General features: G+C 38.1%; 1 protein-coding gene and 1 long non-coding RNA gene across 3 annotated transcripts in view; both read left to right on the forward strand.

Annotated features, from left to right (window-relative positions):
- Window positions 1-1,122, forward strand: part of LOC107580173 (uncharacterized) — a 3,299-nt gene extending 2,177 nt beyond the window's left edge. Inside the window, exons 2-4 of one of the 2 annotated variants that reach the window (XR_001608599.1) lie at window positions 141-209; window positions 514-562; window positions 1,027-1,122. This is a non-coding gene — a long non-coding RNA (uncharacterized lncRNA). Of the gene's footprint in view, window positions 1-140; window positions 210-513; window positions 655-1,026 lie in introns of those variants that run through there. The other variant, XR_001608600.1, reaches the window with a different exon arrangement.
- The window catches only part of LOC107580133 (myoD family inhibitor domain-containing protein-like), a 63,556-nt gene extending 48,843 nt beyond the window's left edge, over window positions 1-14,713 (forward strand). Inside the window, exon 5 of the mRNA XM_016265891.1 lies at window positions 14,381-14,713. Within this exon, the coding sequence (XP_016121377.1) occupies window positions 14,381-14,592 (212 nt within the window). The 3' untranslated portion in view covers window positions 14,593-14,713. The remainder of the gene's footprint in view (window positions 1-14,380) is intronic.
- Window positions 14,714-18,202: the final 3,489 nt, after the last annotated feature.

An 18,202-nucleotide genomic window follows, 5' to 3' on the forward strand; every position in this document is an offset into this window, starting at 1 on the left:
GGGGGGGTGTTGAACCAGCATCTCTGTAACTGTTCCTAACTAAGAGGAGAGGTGCTGTATTTTAAGGAAGTGCTAATTTACATCTATGCTTATTCAGTGTGCTGTATTACATGCTCATTAAATATGTTCAAACATTACAGAGACGTGTAATGAGGAGCCCACCTGAGCCTAAAGATCTGTAGGAACGGATTCTGTTTGAGTGTGAGCAGGTACATCGAATCAGCTCTGCGCTATATCAACTGGAAGTTCATGTTGGGCTGCACTGGGATCCTCCGTTTCCTTTCCTCCCAAAGTGCCACTCTGTTTTGGCTTCTATCGTTTTCCATATATCAGTTTAGCAAATGAACATTGACACACATTAGTATAATCAGGGGCAACTTTTTCTTGTAATGCGATCTTTAAGGAGAGACCAGGAGCGGGGCAGCCTCACGCTTGTGCTGCTCATCCCACAGCTCTCCGCCTCTAAATTATTCATCATCCAATCAATCATCTTCTCTTTGTTTTGGACCCCAGTGCAGGAGATGAAACGGCAGACTGCCAGAGCTGTTTTTCTTCATCTGAGGTCTGGAAAACATGATCTACTCAGATTACACTCACCCCCAAAACACACACCTCCTGTACCCACGTGCTTTCAGGAAATACACACACACACGCACACACACACACACAGACAGGCAAACAGACACCCTTGAGTCTTGCATCTCTATAAATACTTATGGTGTATGTGTACCTATAGTGTATTTCATATACACCAAACACTACTTCCATTGCAGTCAATCACATACTCAAGGGTTTTTATATTATTATTATTATTTATGTATATATTTATTTTTTGTAGTTCTTTTTATGTATTCATGTATTTCAGGCTTTCCTGAAATCAAAAACTTCACCTGAAACTGATTTTATTTTATTTGCAGCTCTTAATTTTGTTTCCTTGCAGTTTTGTTAATCGTATTTAAAATATTTTAATGTTATTTTTATTCATTTTGACATTTAATTACATTTGATTAATTTATCTTTTTTTAGGGCTTTTGAGGTCTTTTTGAGATACAAATTTAGAGAGATGTCATGAGGAGGAGACATAAAATAGATTAGGAAAATAGATGAGAAAACATCACAGGCCTGGCTCGATCCTGCGTCACCCATGTGAGTACCAGAGCTACAACCTTTCAGAAGCATGCATGTTTTACCTGACATATTGTCTTTCCGAACATTGAAACTGCAAATTGACCGTCTTTAAATAAATGTTAAAAATCATAATTAAGTGTTAGGTTACAATAGGTTGTGCTGTATAGTGACTGGAATTCTACTTTATTATATTATGTATGTATTGTTTATCTGAGACTCCTTAATCTGATTCGGATTCCCACAAAAATGGGAATTAAAAAAATGATATTGAATTTCTGACCAGCTGCCTGTTTATTAGCTGTAATGGTAATGTGTTCTACCGTGTTCTTGTTCTTCGCTGCCCTTTTAGCAGCTCTGCGGTAAACATGGCATTTTCAAACACTCTCAGCAGCGGCTGGGTGAACACAAGTGCGCTTTTGTTTATTAGTTGTGTACCAGCTTGCGTCTCCATCCCTGCGTTACATCCCCAGCCTCTTTTCTCGCCTTTCCACGCAGAGCTTTGACAGACATGTCACCACGCGGCATAATAAAAGCAGCTAGGCTTTATGATCTATCAGCTGTAACACAGAGGCCCGCTTAGCACGTCCAAAAGGGGCCCGTCTGCGTCTTTAAGCCTGTGTGGGAGTGGAGCACTAATAGGGGGAAATGTCTTGGACAACTGATTTGAAGATATTCGCTCAGAGCTCGGCAGGTGACGCGGTGTCTCCCCTTTTTGATGTGGCACAACACAGAGTCGTGTCAACTGATAGCTTCAAAACGCACAAGAGTGAGACCTTATTCAGCCTCCTGCTAGTGCGACATCAGAGGAGCTGACATCTATTATGGTACGGAAAGACAAGTGTTTGAAACCAAATTCAAGTGTGCATGGAAGTGTCAGGATTTACTACAGGCCCCGGCATCTTTTTTTTTTTCTTTCTCGTTTTCTCTTTCTCTCCCCCGCACACACACCCTCCTCCTGCAATCCCTTTTTTATTTTCTTTAATAAGGTGGTTTAAACCAAGCATGTCTATATGAACTCTGCAGGAGTAAGCATGAAAGGGTGCTGCCAGCCCATGATGAAAATATTTTAGTCGAAAAGCCCGGTCAGTTCCTACTGGGAGGGGAAATGGAAGAACAGCAGACTCTTTCATGATGCTTTTGGTGGAAACAAGTTTATTTTCATATAGTGAGAAATCTTAAAATTATAAATTTTAATAAGAAACAGTTATTTTTAAATGTATTATTTTAGATGTTTATCTTTGACGAGTAATTATTAATAAAATATAACTATTTTATAGTATTGTTATTGAGGAGAGTTCTAGTATTGAGTATCTCAATATGTTGAGATATTGTTAATCTTGGTAGCACAAATTAGCTGTCAAAGTTTCATTCTTGAAGTGCTCGTTCACACAAAAATGAAAATGCTGTCATTGTTTACTCACCCTCCACTTGTTCCAAACCTGTAGGAGTTTCTTTCTTCTGCTAAACGCAAATATTTTATTTTGAAGAGTGTTGGTAGCCAAACAGCTGACGGTAGCCATTGACTTCCATAGTATTTTTTTCTGCACTGTGGAAGTCAATGGCTACCGTCAACTGTTTGGCTACCAGCATTCTTCAGAATATCTTCTTTTGTCTTCAACAGCTGAAAGAAATTCATATAGGTTTGAAACAACTTGAGGGTGAGTAAATGCTGAAAGAATTTTTTTTCTGGGTAAACTATAAGGGATAACATTAATACAAGCACTGCTAGAACGATTTGGAACCTTTCTACTAACCATTTTAACCCCTTTTAAGCTGTTAACCAACTGTGATCACCAGATATTCACCCAGCAAACCCCAAACACACGTGTATAGACACTTCAGTTGAGGAATGGACTTCGAGGTGAAATATTGCACGAGGGAATCGTAGCGAGTGAGCCGGATGTCTGGAGGCAGATAAATAGCATCGGCTGGCAGTTAGGACACATCAGCCGTAAACAGTACCGGCAGCCATAAAAAGACGAACAGCTTTATTTCCCCAGCCCTTGCAGACACATCAGTGAGACGGACACAGTGCTCAGAGTAAATAAAACAAGCTGCCTGGCGGGGAGGTTAGACTGGGAGCTAAAACATCGCTCCGGGTCCCATAATAATGCCCTGTAGGGCTCACGTCAAGACTCTCCAGTGGGACTGAGCAAGTGCTTTCACCTCCCTGTTTGTCGCTCACCAACCTAACCCGGTATTCACACTGACACCAATACAAAACACAACATTTGCTTTCTTTTCAGTAGTGCTTGCATGGATGATAAAATTACACATTTATATTATGCATAATTTTAGTAAAATTTTTTTGAATATATACACTTTTTGATATACCCGCGTCATTGACCGCCTTTCAGTTCAATTAATTCAAGTCAATGCAGTTAGCTATAAACCAATAAAAATGAACACAGTAAATTAACTACAGTTATGCTAATTCACAAAATTTTCTAAAAATGGAAAATAATAATAATAATGAAATGTAATTATTAAACTTGGGGTCTTTAGGGGTCTTAATATTATTGATAATAATAATAATAACAATAAGACCTCACATTTAACAAATAATTACAGTTTATTATTAGTAGTATACAGTAGGTATTGGGTATTTAGTATTAATGGGCATTGAGTCTTTTGTAATATTGCCATGTATTCCAATGATTTTACCAGGTTAAGAGGGTTTTAGGCTCTGTGCTTCATGGTGCATAACTACACTATTTAACTGTGGTAAAATCACTTTAATGTTTTTGCTTATTTCTTTACTAGATGATAGTTTGTGAGCATAGTCGTTATTGTATTTAAAATATACAAATTTTAACAAAAGAACAAGATCTCAAGCTGTTCATGATTTTGATGTAGACATGTATAATAAAATAAATGAGAGTAATATAATATTCCTGTACATTTTATGGTAAACCCATTAAGCGGGCTCAAAATTGATTGAATGAACATATGAGTGTTGATTTAATATTTCTTGATGTTTATATTAATTAGGATTTAATTGTCAAAAATATTTAGCTCAGACACGCAAGTTGGACAAACGGGAACTATTAGCAGCCCTCGCATTATTCCAGTTTCATCAACCTCGTTTTAATTAACCTCTTTGAATAATTAACCAAACGTTATTATCAAATGAAGCAAATAATTGAGGTGCTGACTCAATTTGTAATTTGATGATTTTCTACCTTTTTAATTCATGTGTTTCCCACTTTGAAACCAAGGAAAAAAAATTTACAGTAACGACCTTAATGAACACGGACTGCTGAGACGAGAGGGAGCCGGAATAACACTGTCTGTAGTCAGTGAACACAGACAGACTGGTCATTCCCTTGATGAGTCTCCGTCTGTGTGTGTGTGTGTCTTTCTCTTTTGTTCTCTCTCAGGAGGAGCTGATAGGGCTCAGGGGAACTCTGGAGAATCTTTACACGGTCCAGTATGGGGAGAAGACAGGAAACGGCCTTTCATTACAGTGTAGAGGCTCACACATGTGGGAGCGATGTCAGAACGACTCTTTCCTCCAGTCTGCAGGCATCGCACCCGTCCACTGGTCTGCTAGGCAAATCCTCTCCTTTCAAACCACCTTGGGACCAGGATTACTGAGATTTTGAGAAGGTACCATTCCCCTTTGTGCCCTCGAAGTGTTGACTTCCTCTTTGTGTCCGGCTAGCTGTGCAAAGCCACATCTCGTTGCAAAGTGACTATCAGTTGGCATTTAGAGTTCTTTGGTATAGAACAGACACCATATGGCTCGCCTGACCCCGGTGTCAGTTCTTAGCTGGTTGTAACACAGGTGCTCTTTCCCCTCCTGCTCACGTTCTGTAGGAGGGTGACGGTGGCCTTCCCCCAAGACGCTTCATCATGGGTCTCGCCGGGCTCTCGCTCTTTCAGGCGGACGTTTCACTGCCACACAAAACTGAATGCTTCACTGCTTCTTCAATCATTCTTGTGACAGTTAGCAGCAAATGGTGGCTAATGATTTTCTGTCATGTTCGGTGCGCTGCGTAACCGCGTATTAGATATCGGCGACGGATGGACACATCAACTACTAAAATGGCTCCATTCCCAGGGCCATCAAAAGACACAGCTGTCCCAAAGTGGATGAAATATTCTGCCACTAGTACCTGCATGCGTACGGTTTGATTTTTATTAGTCACTTGCTCGGTGATCTTTTTTTTTTTTTTTTAAAGCATGAGCGAAGAGTCTTTTTAAACTTTGAAAGCTTTTTTATATTTATGTAAAGTGGACTCCCTGGTGGAAAACTAAGTTAAACTAAGTTTATTAGTCCCTTGCTCCGGGTTTTTTTTTTTTTTTTTTTAAAGCATGAGCGAAGAGTCTTTTTAAACTTTGAAAGCTTTTTTATATTTATGTAAAGTGGACTCCCTGGTGGAAAACTAAGTTAAACTAAGTTTAGGTGGTCAAACTGTGTCTTGGAACATGGTTAAAGTCAGAAATGACATTTGCAACCCATTTTACTTCCATAATGTGTCATATTTCAGAGTAAAACAGAATATTCGATGTGAAAAGCATTATACACCACAATGGAGCCAGACCTGAATGTGAGTTCACAATGTTTCATCTTGAAATGCCACTGGCTGCAACTTTTTAGACTTTTTGTCTGGGATGTGGAAGCTGAAGGTAAAGTTCACCCTCAAGAGCATCACAACAATGATTCTTCTAATACATTTTTTTTTTATTTGCTCTGCTGCATTAACTATCGGCAAGAAATTCTGCATTTCATATAACAGTAGCCAAAAACAATAACTATTTGACTATTTGTTAACTTTATTTTTTCCCTTTATTTTTTGCAGCCTTAGTTGCATCTGCAAGAAAGGAAGACAGACAGACAGACATAGCCAGACATCATTTTCTTCGTACACTGATGAATTGGACAGACCAGGAGCATGTGTTCATAAAGTAAGCTTTTCTTTTGTCATCTTTACTAACCAGCACTAACCAGATTGACAATTTCCAATGTGAATGGAATTTCATACCGGAACAGAGCCAGACCTGAATGCAAGCTTGCGGTCTTCTAGCTTTAAGTTTAAGGATGCACAGTTTATCTAAATCATGACGTTTTCAGATTATATTGGAGATTTTGAATTTGAATTTATTTATTAGGATAAACCCATTGAGATGATATGAGTATCATCTCATTTCATATATCACAATCATCAAAAAAATAAAAAAAATAATACAGACAACAGACATTTAATATACTTATTAATTTTTAAAAATACTAATATATTAATAACACATCTTTTATAAATTTCGAATTTCCCTTCTAAATTCACTTAAAGCATTTGAAACATTTACATTCACATTCATGCACTTAACAGATGCTTTTATCCAAAAACGACTTATAATTTGTCACAGCCAAAAATATACATTTTATTAGAAAGCTAAACTAGGAAACTCTTGTTTTTAGTTTGAGCCTTTTTTCGTTATTTTTTTATTCCTTTATTTGGAGAAAATAGTATATAGAATTTTAATATCATCACGTTTTGGCCATAACATAATAACAGTCAGTCCAGAAATTTAATATCCAAGATGGTCTACCAGGTCACCTCGGCCATATCAGCTAGTATTCCAGTTAATGACCAGCTAGAGACTTTTTTAAACTTTTTCTCCAGTGGGGTTTTATTCAGGTAATAAGATACCATCTCCCAAGAAAACCAGTAGAGAAACTTCCGCAGACTTGGTCAGCAACTCGGGGAAATGAATTGTGGCAAATTTTTTCGAAGGACGCTACTTTTCCTCCAAAAGTTTATTCCCTCTCAGGATGTGTCAATTTACGCCAGAGAGAAACTCCTGCACCTGGAAATCCGGAAGCTGCATTGATGTCTCCCCGTATACCTTATTCATGGCAACATATGTCGAGCCCGGCTTTCCCCACACATCAACATCGTTTTCTGGGCGCGCGTCTCTGCAGGCACCCTGCCCACTCAAGTGCCACAAGTATTTATTATTCAAACAACTGTGTTCCTGTATTCTGTTTTTTTTTTTTGGAGCAGAGGTCTGTGTTTGGTGTTTTGGACATGCTCAGCTACCTTCTCCATCAGTGACCGCTCCACATCAAACCTGTCCCTGCCAGACTCTCCCCCCTCCACCCTATTAGCCCCACAGCTATGAGTTACAGCGGCTGCCTCTGCTGTGCACACCAAAACTTCTGTTGTGCTCAGCTTCTTTGATTATGCAGACAATTAAACGCAGAGTTTATCATATTTTGGGGATGTTTTTGTCTTGTTTCCTTGCTAGGAAAAAAAAATTGTGCATTATTGCTTCACATCTTAAAGGTAAAAAAAAAAACATCCAGAGGTTGGCGTGTTGCGTTATAAGAATAAAATAATATTTTTTTTACCCAGTTCTTGCTTGGGTAAAAAAAAAAAAAAAGTGTCACTCACTCAAGCATTTTCTTGGTTTCACTTTTTCCTGCACATAAAAACACACAAACGCACACACATATCCACAGAGTAAAGCCTTCCTCTATATATCCGTGGCTCCATCCTAGCCTCCCTGTGCTGCCAAAAACTAGCTTCACTTTGCCTACAATATTCATACGATGTCTGAAAAATGAGGCTTGAAGGTCTGGTCATCTGAAAGACCGAGCAATCAGCGATTGTCTCTGGTCCTTATAAAAAAGAATGGTTCCTCTCCATGCGAGGAGACGGCTGTGAATAAAGTTTTTTTGATGAGTGACACCCTCAGTCATACTGTTGCGTTTTATGTGTGCTGCTCATTAATAAAGAAACACCCCAGAGAGGGCAACGGGGGAGAAACTCTGTCAGCGGAGCGTGTGCGCGCGTAACTTTTTTGTCTTTTGAAATGTCAGGTGCAATTTCAGCTCTGTGATCTTCTGAAAGCAATACTCTGTCCCACAGTCGTGTAGCTGTTTACCGTCTCTGCTTTTCTTCTTGACTCCTGTCAGTTTGCGTAACAAGGTGACATGTTTGTGGGATAGATGAGGCAGTGGAAAGGGTGCAAAAATACTTTAAGCATAACTCCAGGGGTGTATGACAAATAAATCATTCATGTATACACAGTTAACCAGTGATCAAAGGCATTGGCGTTTACTAGTAACAAACGGGTGTGATGGATATCTTTTGGGCCCTATAGTAAGACACTTAGATTGGTATTTTATATTATAAAACACATTTTTTATATAAATAGCAATGCAATAAAAAAAAAACATTGTAATTTGAAGTACTTTAAACTTTACAGCAGTGTCTTAAAAATACATGACATTCACGTCAGTCTGTTATATATCTACAGTATATGTTATAAATAATAAATATATATTATAATATAATTAAATTATATATATATATGTGTGTGTGTGTGTGTGTGTGTGTGTATATATATATATACACGTGTGTATTTATTTATATTAAAAACATATATATGATGGCATTAACTGTGATTCATTTGGTTAATAAATCAGCATATTATGTAATTCATTTGAATTATATATTTTTTTACATTACTTGATAGCACTAATCATTTATTGCTATAAAATGAAGCTATAATGATTTTTGTTAATGGTGGCAGTTTTGTCGCTGTATATGCATGAGTTTGCATGCTTCTGCTAGTGTGTGACCATCTGCTGAACAAAGTAATATTCTGCATTTTTTTTATGTAAATGCTATGCACAGATGCTGTGTTATACAAGAACATACATGCATCTCTTAACAAGACTGTTTTCAGAATCACCCCTGCATGCAAAATACAGTTCTGCACTCAGCAAGAGGAAAAGTCATTTAAACCTGTTAGCTTTTAGTGAGCATATTAAATGTGTCAACTTGTAAGTAAAACGGTGTAAATGCCTGCAATATTCATGTTTTTCTATTTGTCAACCAACAGTTCATCACAAATTCATGTCAAAAGCCTCTCAAATGCCTGCAGTGGGAATGCTCCGTAACAGTGCATTTCTTTTTGAAAAGACATCATCCATTATGGTTCATCATTGGAGATTTGCATCCTACGCTTTCAAAACGAGATAAATATTTTTCTATCATAAATTCTTTAAGCTTGTAAGCCATGAAAAAATGAAAGCTAGCTGCTGTTATGCACAGTAATTTTGCATTTAAAAACCACTAATGGACTTGTATGTCAGTCCGTTTACTGAATAATTAACAGCTGCATCGTGTGCACAATGCGCAGCCATACATTATTGATCCCTTGGTTGTTTTTGACTCCTCTAGAGGGTTTTTATTTCAATTAATAAACACTCTGTGGTTGGAATATGCACACACATTTCTAAGCAGCATGGTTTGTTAGGTTTTAAATAATACTGTGCATATATATATATATATACAGTGGTGTGAAAAAGTGTTGGCCCCCCTCCTGGTTTTTAATTTTTTGCATATTTGTCACACTAAAAAGATTCAGATCATCAAACAAATTTTAATATTACACAAAGATAATACAAGTAAATACAAAATGCAGTTTTTAAATGATTATTTATTTTATTAAGGGAAAAAAGCTGTCCATACCTGCCTGGCCCTACGTGAAAAAGTAATTGCCCCCTAAATCTAATAACTGGTTTTGCCACGCTTTGCAGCAACAACTGCAATCAAGTGTTTGCGATTGAGGCAAGTGAGGCCTGCAGTTCTTTAGATGTTGTTCTGGGTTCTTTTATGACCTCTTGGATGAGTCGTCGTTGTGCTCTTGGGAGTGATTTTGGTTGGCCGGCAACTCCTGGGAAGGTTCGCCATTGTTCCAAGTTTTCTCAATTTGTGGATAATGGCTCTGACCATGGTTCGCTGGAGTCCCAAAGCCTTCGAAATGGCTTTATAATCCTTTCCAGACTGATACATGTCAACTGTTTTGTTTCTCATCTGTTCTTGAATTTCTTTAGATCGCGGCATGATGTGTTGCTCTTTAAGCATGCTTCACTTTGTCAGACAGGTTCTATTTAAGTGATTTCTTGATTCAACAGGTCTGGCAGTAATCAGGCCTGGGTGTGGCTAGTGAAATTTAACTCCGCTTTCTAAAATAATGTGGTTAATTGCAGTTCTTTCATGATTTAACAGGAGGGGGCAATTAATTTTTCACATAGGGCCACGTAGGTTTGGACAGCTTTTTTCCCTTAATAAATGAAATCATCATTTAAAAACTGCATTTTGTATTTACTTGCATTATCTTTGACTAATATTTAAATTTGTTTGATGATCTGAAACATTAAAGTGTGACAAACATGCAAAAAAATAAGAAATCAGGAAGGGGGCCAACACTTTTTCACACCACTGTATATATATATATATATATATTCCTTTTTTAAATCAATTGTATGCTTTCTCTAATTTTTGTAGAACATTGATGGCTCAGAACATTAGGAGGAGCTTAGTGCATTTTCCAGGCATGTTGAGCTATGATGATTCTCATATGGGTGATTCAGGTTTAATCACATTCATGATCTCTAATTTCCTGTCATTTTCCACTATATCTCAAATCCAGCAAAAAAAGCCATTCTGAAGGACAGTACACAAAACTAGAATGACATTCAGCAATATCATCTGAAGAGTAGCACACAAGGCCAGTGTGGCCTTTTCATCCAAGGGACTACTTGAGTTTAGCTCACAGTGGAACCATAAATATTCAAGGTGAGTCCCACCTCTAGGGCCACCAACACACCTAAACTTTTCACACTAGTAAATTTACTAGTAACTTACAGTAAATTTGCTGGGATCTAGATGTAGAAACAGGAGGGTCGTTTGGTATCCTTTGGAAGGTTTTAGAAGAGCTTTTGTCGCTGAGACGGTCGTGTTGCAATGGAAAGGAGGCCCCAGTAGTGATTTACCAGCTTAAAGTCTGCGTCTCAAGGGCGTTTACATTATCAATTAATGGAATATTTAAAGGCTTAGCTTATGGAAATGTGGCTGACTGAAATGGCTAACCATACCTCTCAGCAGGGGCTGTAATTACATTTTCAGAGCATTTCAGTGAGAGGAGGCCAGTGGAGGAGAGCTCTCAGTAAGTCACCTGACCAACCCCAGGAAGCCACACTGGAGCTCACAACTGTATAATACGGCCGCCACCAGCTTCTAAAGGCATACAGGTATATGGAGCACAGTGAGTCAGCTTCTGTGTGAAGACTTCACCTATCAGATGATCCTAGATCTGTTCTTCAATTGCGTTGTGGTGAATCTTTTAGATCTTTGTGCAAATGGACACCGTGAACAACTATTGCACAAAAGCAATGGTAAATTGGTTGCCTTCACTAAATTTCAGATGGATAATAATAATCTAATCATCCATTTTCTGGTCAAATTACTCTAGATGTGTTATGATTTAACACTTATTATATCCTATCTGTTCAAACGAACAAATAAATTATAATATGATATACAGTTTAAAATAACAGTTTTCTATTTTAATATTTTTTCAATTTATTTCATTACGCCAGTCAGAAATCATTCTAATATGCTGATTTGATGAGCAAGAAACTTTTTTTTTAATTATTATCAATGTTAAAAATACTATTACCTGTGTTGTGCTGCTTAATATTTTTGTGGAAACTGTGGTACTTTTTAACAGAACAGTGTTTATATAGAAATCTTTTGTAACGTTGTATGTCTTTACTGTCAGTTTTGTTCAATTTATTGCATCTTTATAGTGATAATATATATATATATATATTTGACAGGAATTGATGGGATGGAAAGGACAGGATGGAGTTGGGGCTAGACTCAAACCTGCATCTCCCACATGAGTGCTACAGTACTATGTGGTAACCACGAGGCCATGGCCCCGCTGAGCAGAATCAAGAATAGATCATCACAGAGCCATTGAAGGATATGCTTACACCTCATTTAAGGTTTGTGCTGTCTGGGATACCAATGTCTGGCATCTGCGGAAAACACCAAGCAGAAGCCATGCAACACATTTCATTTGCCTTGTTTAGTGAGGAAAATCCAGAAAATGTGTTTTTCTGCTCCGCAACTGGTCTGGCACTGAGACAAAGACATCGTATTTCTCATGCACAGTTAACCTTTTCATTAAACTACATTGCATAATTATCGCAAGAAGCCCCGGCATCCTCTATTGTTGTTTAATTAGCCAGTTAATGTTGTTAGTCTGTGCTGCAAACCATTCATTTGTCTTGCTTAAGGAGCCTCTCTTGCCGTAACAGAGAGGAAATTGAGTTTGTTATTTATTGTGAACGGAGACAAAGTGATGGTTATTAAATTTTAATAAGCTCCAGTTTACACTGCTGAGTTGTTGATGACAGCGAAGGCTTTATTACGGGACGCCGCTAACCACCGATGAGCAATGAACTGGGGTTTTTGCTACATGATGCGAGCTTCCTAGCTTTTTCACGGAAATGGGACTTTCTGTTCTGTATACATCACGTTGTCCTGTGAGAAAGTGAGAAGACATGGCATGCTATATGTGAAGTTGCAGTCGCGTATTGATCCTGGTAATATTCCTTAGCACTTAACCTTTACACTAGCTGGACGGGATATGAAGTCCCTTATTGAATGTGTACTTTAATGCCTTCCTCTTGTGACGGGCCTAATCGATAGCCTTTGCTTCATTAGTTAGCAGAGCTCTCAGTTTTCCCTCCTTCAAAGCTGAAATTTATCTACGTCTGACAAAAAAGGAAACCAGGTGCTTGTTAGACCAGGTGTTTTATGTCACTCCTGTTACCGGCGTACAATACTAAATCAATACTGGTCTTGTTTGGTGTCAGATTTATGATTATATTTAGGCTTTAATAATAGGGTGTTTCTTCAACTTGGGTCTTTTTTGTTTGTATGTTAAGTGAACTTTTTAACTCCACCCCTCCCCCCAAAGTCATGAACTAATTTAATTTCTACTACATATATTCTATTCATATTCATATTCATCCATTAATTTCTACCACAAATTACAGTGATGGAAATGACATGAAATTTTTTTAAATGGTCAACTGTTTATTTACTCTAAGGCTTATTTAAAAGCATTTTTATATCAAACACATATTAAATCATACTTTTTAGTTTAATTTGACAATTACAGCTTGACTGGAAATGACGCACAGTAAAAATTGTAATAAAATCATATTTACTTTGTCTCATTTCATCTCATGCATGTGTTTGGTGATGTTTTTGTCTCACTAATTTATCTTTTGAGAAAAAGTATTAATTGTAAAATTGTTTGTTGTGGTGGAAATGACACTTGCTTGTCAGTTGAAATTTACTTAAAATTTATATTTTTCACACAATAAATATTGAAACGGTTTATTTCATTGTTTGTTTTGATAATGATTTTAGGGCATCTGTAGTTTAGTTAATGAATTTGAAATTATATTTAATAATAAATAATATTTGTATGATGGATTGTCAGAGTTTAAAAAGTACTTTCAGGGTTTTAACAAAAATCAAGTGCTCGTAGTTGAAGAAACACCCAGTAATGCTTGTGATTTGCATATTCAGGTGTCTTTGAAGCATGAAGGTGATCCAAGACATCGTTGCAGCTTTCAGATAAAGAGTTTTATCCTGGAGGTTCTGTACATTGTTTTTATTTTCATTCCCCTTAGCTGTTTTTTTTGGATATACACGATTAATCACCCTCAAACCCGCATCTGTTCCTCTGCACGCCTTCACCTGAAATTCTGCAGTCGGAGTCCCTGAATTGCATCCATCTTCCCCGTGCAATTGGTTGACACATTATCTCATTAAAATGTACAAAGAAAACTCCTTCTCTTTATCTGCGATAATCTAATTAGCATGAGGCAGATGGTTTAATAAGCGATATCTGCGCCGTTTAGCCTCCCAGACGCCCAGGTGGAGAGCTGGGGAGCCTCCTCTGGATGCCTCCTCTCTCCCTGCCTGTGAATGGCTCTCTTGGGCTCATATTATTGCTTCCTCTGCCTGAGGGTAGCAGCGCTCGTTTCTCTCCAGATATGAATACAGAAGAAGAAGCTGAGGGAATCAAACAAGATGAAACCCTAATTATTTTGCTTATTAACCAAGCCTAACTAGTTAACAGATGTTCAGAGGTTTGCACAGCGTATTAATGCATTATTTCCTTTTATTTTTTTTCTTAATTTCAGATTGTTTGTCTCGTCTACATAGTTATCAGCGATAGTGGCACTTGCCCGCGGGTGAAGATCAATATCATATTATGCAATTGGCCCGTTCCCCTTACCGTGAGTCTATCAGATGTGACTAGGAGGAGCATAAGGGCAGAGAGAACGAGAAAGGCCGTCATTAAGAAGAGGAAAAAGTCCAGTGACCAGATTACATTACAACCGTGTTTTTCCCCCTTCTGACAGTTCTACCGGTTGATAATGAGACGACGAACCCACTGCCCAGACGTGAACGCTCAGATGAAGTCCGGCTGACAACCCAGCCATGGCCACTACATCCTGAATCTAGGCAAATAGGAGCCGGGCAGCAAGCCTTCGCTTCGAGTCTGAAGCGGAGGGAAAGATCCGCTCAATTACTTCCCCAACTTTCAGCTGAGGTCTTCTTACTGACCGGCTGAGAGGATCTGTAATGAGAGCGGATTTAGAATAAAAAGATGTGCCCATCTACAAAGGCAGAAGGCAGCTTAGGCTCAGATTGATGGCTGGAAATGGTGGGGAGGTCAAGGCGAACCCGTGAAGCGTCGCCCCGGTGAAGGATATGGCAGAAAGGCCCAGCAGATCCAGAGAAAGGTGGTCCGCTTCCCAGCTCACCCAAAGCCTCATAAGCAACATAAATGGAGCTTTGCTCCACTCGTCTACACTCTGGAAAGACCTTAACGGCCCCCATTAACACAAACCAAAGGGAGGTCTTATGGAAGGCAGCCATGGAGTTACTCAAAAGCTGAAAGTCAGAGGCTGAAGACTAGGGAGAACCAGATTTTCTTAACCAAAGAAGAGGACCTTTCTTTATTCTTTACCGTTTAGATTCTTATAAATGCACCTAAATCTTAGCCTATTTGGCCATATTAAAATATAAATCTTCCAAAATTTCTTTCAGTACTTTGGCAATAAATTATGCAAATATAATCATATAATTGAAAAAATATGATATGAAAGAAAATCTCAGGACTGATAAAACAAGTACACCCCATCACTACCTGAATTTGGCATCCAAAGTTACTGTATTACTAGCTTCTCATTTCAAGATCATTCGCAACTGTGACCTGTCCTCATATGATCTGAACAACATGCCAGTTAAATGGTCTGTGAACTAATCAGCCTCAGAAACACTTTCAAAGGAAATTGATTATTTCTGAAAGAAAATATGAAATTAGTCTTGCACTTCTTGCCTTAGGTTAGAGATTAGAAATCGTGCTTATGCTATCTAATTCAAACCAGTGCCAGCTCGCTCGGAGAGGAAGGACACCAGAAGTTAATTACACTCAGCTGTGAATTGAAACAATATCTAATTGCATGCTGGATTAATTACAAGCATCTGTGGTGTGCATGCCTAAACAAGAGCCCTCATAAATAACAGCAGGTACATCAACACAGATGGGAATTCTCCAGCACAGCCCTCAGTTTACATGGAAAATGCGCTACTACTGTACTACTTGTTAGGTAAACAAAGTTATGGCTATTTACCCATAACTGAGCCTATTTATCCTGGTATTGATATTTGTCTCTCGTCAGCTGAGACAGATTGCTGTTTACACCTGGTACTGCAGATAACTTCTTAAAGATAAAATCTTTAAGTGTCTCCTGTGGCCACTTATTGTCTTTCAAGGCTTGTGCTTTGGGTTAGTTACTCTATAGTAATTATAATTAGCTTAATTTAAGAACAATAGATGCCATTGGGAAGTCCCCGGTGCATTTTCTTCATTATTTCTTCGGCATCTGTGTAGGGTCTCAGTTTCAGACAGATCATCCCTTCGCTCCCCTCCTGGGCACCGATCAACTGGCGTGTTTACATACAACACTCTTCAGTTTAAAGGAATTTGCATGGTCAAATCCCTTCTCATATTATAAATGTAATTAAATCTTTTAACACAGAGGTAACCTCTGAATGTTTTCGCTGCTGAAGCACTTTTCCCCCCGCTGTTTTACAATCAATTAAAATGAAGGAGATTCACAGTCATCGCCGAAGCGCTCTGATCAGCATCAGCTGCAAGTTTATGATGTGCGCAAGACAGTCACAATTAATGCGTGCCCCGCGCTCGCAGGCGTTCTGCGCCTCAGGCCGCCTCGGGAGAATCATATCTAACTTTGTGCGGACCTCAGTCAAAACTAAGACTTTGCACGCATCAAGTTTGCATTAAGAATATTAATGCCCATATTAATTTTGTATTGACCTTTCTTGGCCGCCTTCATCCGGCAGTCCAAACAGAGAAAGAGGCAGTTTTAATTCCCCAGCTTGAAGACTGAGAGCCTTCGGCTAATGAAAAAAGGCAGTCAAACAGAGCTGCTCACACAACATATTAAAATAGCAAGATCAATAGTCCACTCTAAGATTATAGCCAAACATTCCCATATTCCCAAACAGCAGGCAGGAAAGAGTACAGCCCTTTCTGTTGGATGCCAGCAAATTAAATCAATAGCACGACTTTAAGCTTAGACACTGAAAGTAATAGGTTTTAAATATTTGTGATGTCTCCGGTGAGCGTTTTGTGGAGGATGTCTATTTTAGGATACTCTTACTGCAGATATGTGCACAGTTCGCTGTATTTATGCCATTCTCAGCAATATTTGGAAAGATTGTGGTTGAAGTGTGTTTCTTAACTTTTTATGGTCCAATGGGACATTTTACTGTAGGATCGTACATATATTTCTACAGCAGGGAATCTCAACACTTTTTTGGTTCATGACTAATTTTTTAAGGTTCTAACATTTTTTGCAGCCCATGTAAAAGTATTACAGAAACTCTTTAGCATCTCTGTTATATTCTTAAGAATAATGCATTTTGACATTTAATTCGACATTTGACATTAATTTGACATTTAATTTAACAGATTTTTTTTTTTAATACTTCCTATCACTCTAATGCAACCTGTCCAACCTTGAGATGCACATTATTTTGGAGGGATTCAATGTGTAAATAACGTATATTTGAATCAAAATTATCTATAAGAAATCGCAGTAAATCACAAAGTTTGTGATTAGTTAAATTAATAAGACATCTCACATGATCTCACAGAAAGTCTGAAATCAACACATTAAATCTTTGCCTCTCAGGTGAATGAACACTTCTCAAAGTTCATTATTTCATTCGTTTTCAGGATTCACGTACTCTGGCCGACGTGTTTAGTTGCAAAATAAACTTCAGCAGCGACCGAGGGGACGAAAGGAGACACGTTAAGACTTATGTTGTGTTTTTCTAAAGCCGACTTTCTGTGTAAAGATCACTCAGGAGAAATTACATTTCTGCTTTGATTTAATTAAAGCTAAATATTGGCCAATCGTCAACGGCCAGCCTGGTGGATGCTTGACACTATAATTATCTCCTGAGGTACTTTGTCTTAAAGGCAGCGCTCGAGCGTGAAACCAATTCCAGCGTTCACTCATCAGGGGCCACGTCGCCTGGCTCTGTTTGCTTACCGCTTCTTTAAGTCCTTTCTGAATTGCAACATCGGATCAAACGGGTCCGCTTTATGACTCGCATTGGCCGGGGAATTACAACCACGCTGCTGTTAATGAAGAAAATATTTCAAATCTGTTTGGTGGTCTAGTAGGTGGTCATTTAGAGTACAAACGTGCTGTTTTATTGTGAACGTTGAAAGGGCCTAATATCTAGACCACAATTCAACAAAACAGCCTTCACAACCCGTTTTACATTGACAGTGTCATGTATTTGTGATTTCAGTGAAGAAAAAATGTAGGGCGAGACGTCAGCGACCCATTGGGTCATAAAAAGGGGAGTGAAACACCTGAATGGAGCCAGTTAGTTGGAAGGAATCAGTGAAAAAATAAGCTTGCTGTAACATCAGTCAAAAAGTAGTTTTGAAAGAGCGATTTATTATATTTTGATGAAAGCCAAAATAGTTTTTCTAAAATAATGGAATAGATTTTTTTTTATATGTTTGTTTTTGTGTGTGTATAATGGTCAACTGAAACTGAAAATTAAAACCATTAAAACCATTTGTTACTTTAATTAAAATTAATGTTAACTGAATTAATATATATATATATATA

Source organism: Sinocyclocheilus grahami, unplaced genomic scaffold, assembly GCF_001515645.1.
Source record: "Sinocyclocheilus grahami isolate Dianchi unplaced genomic scaffold, SAMN03320097.WGS_v1.1 scaffold33.1, whole genome shotgun sequence".
Taxonomy (NCBI): Eukaryota; Metazoa; Chordata; class Actinopteri; order Cypriniformes; family Cyprinidae; genus Sinocyclocheilus; species Sinocyclocheilus grahami.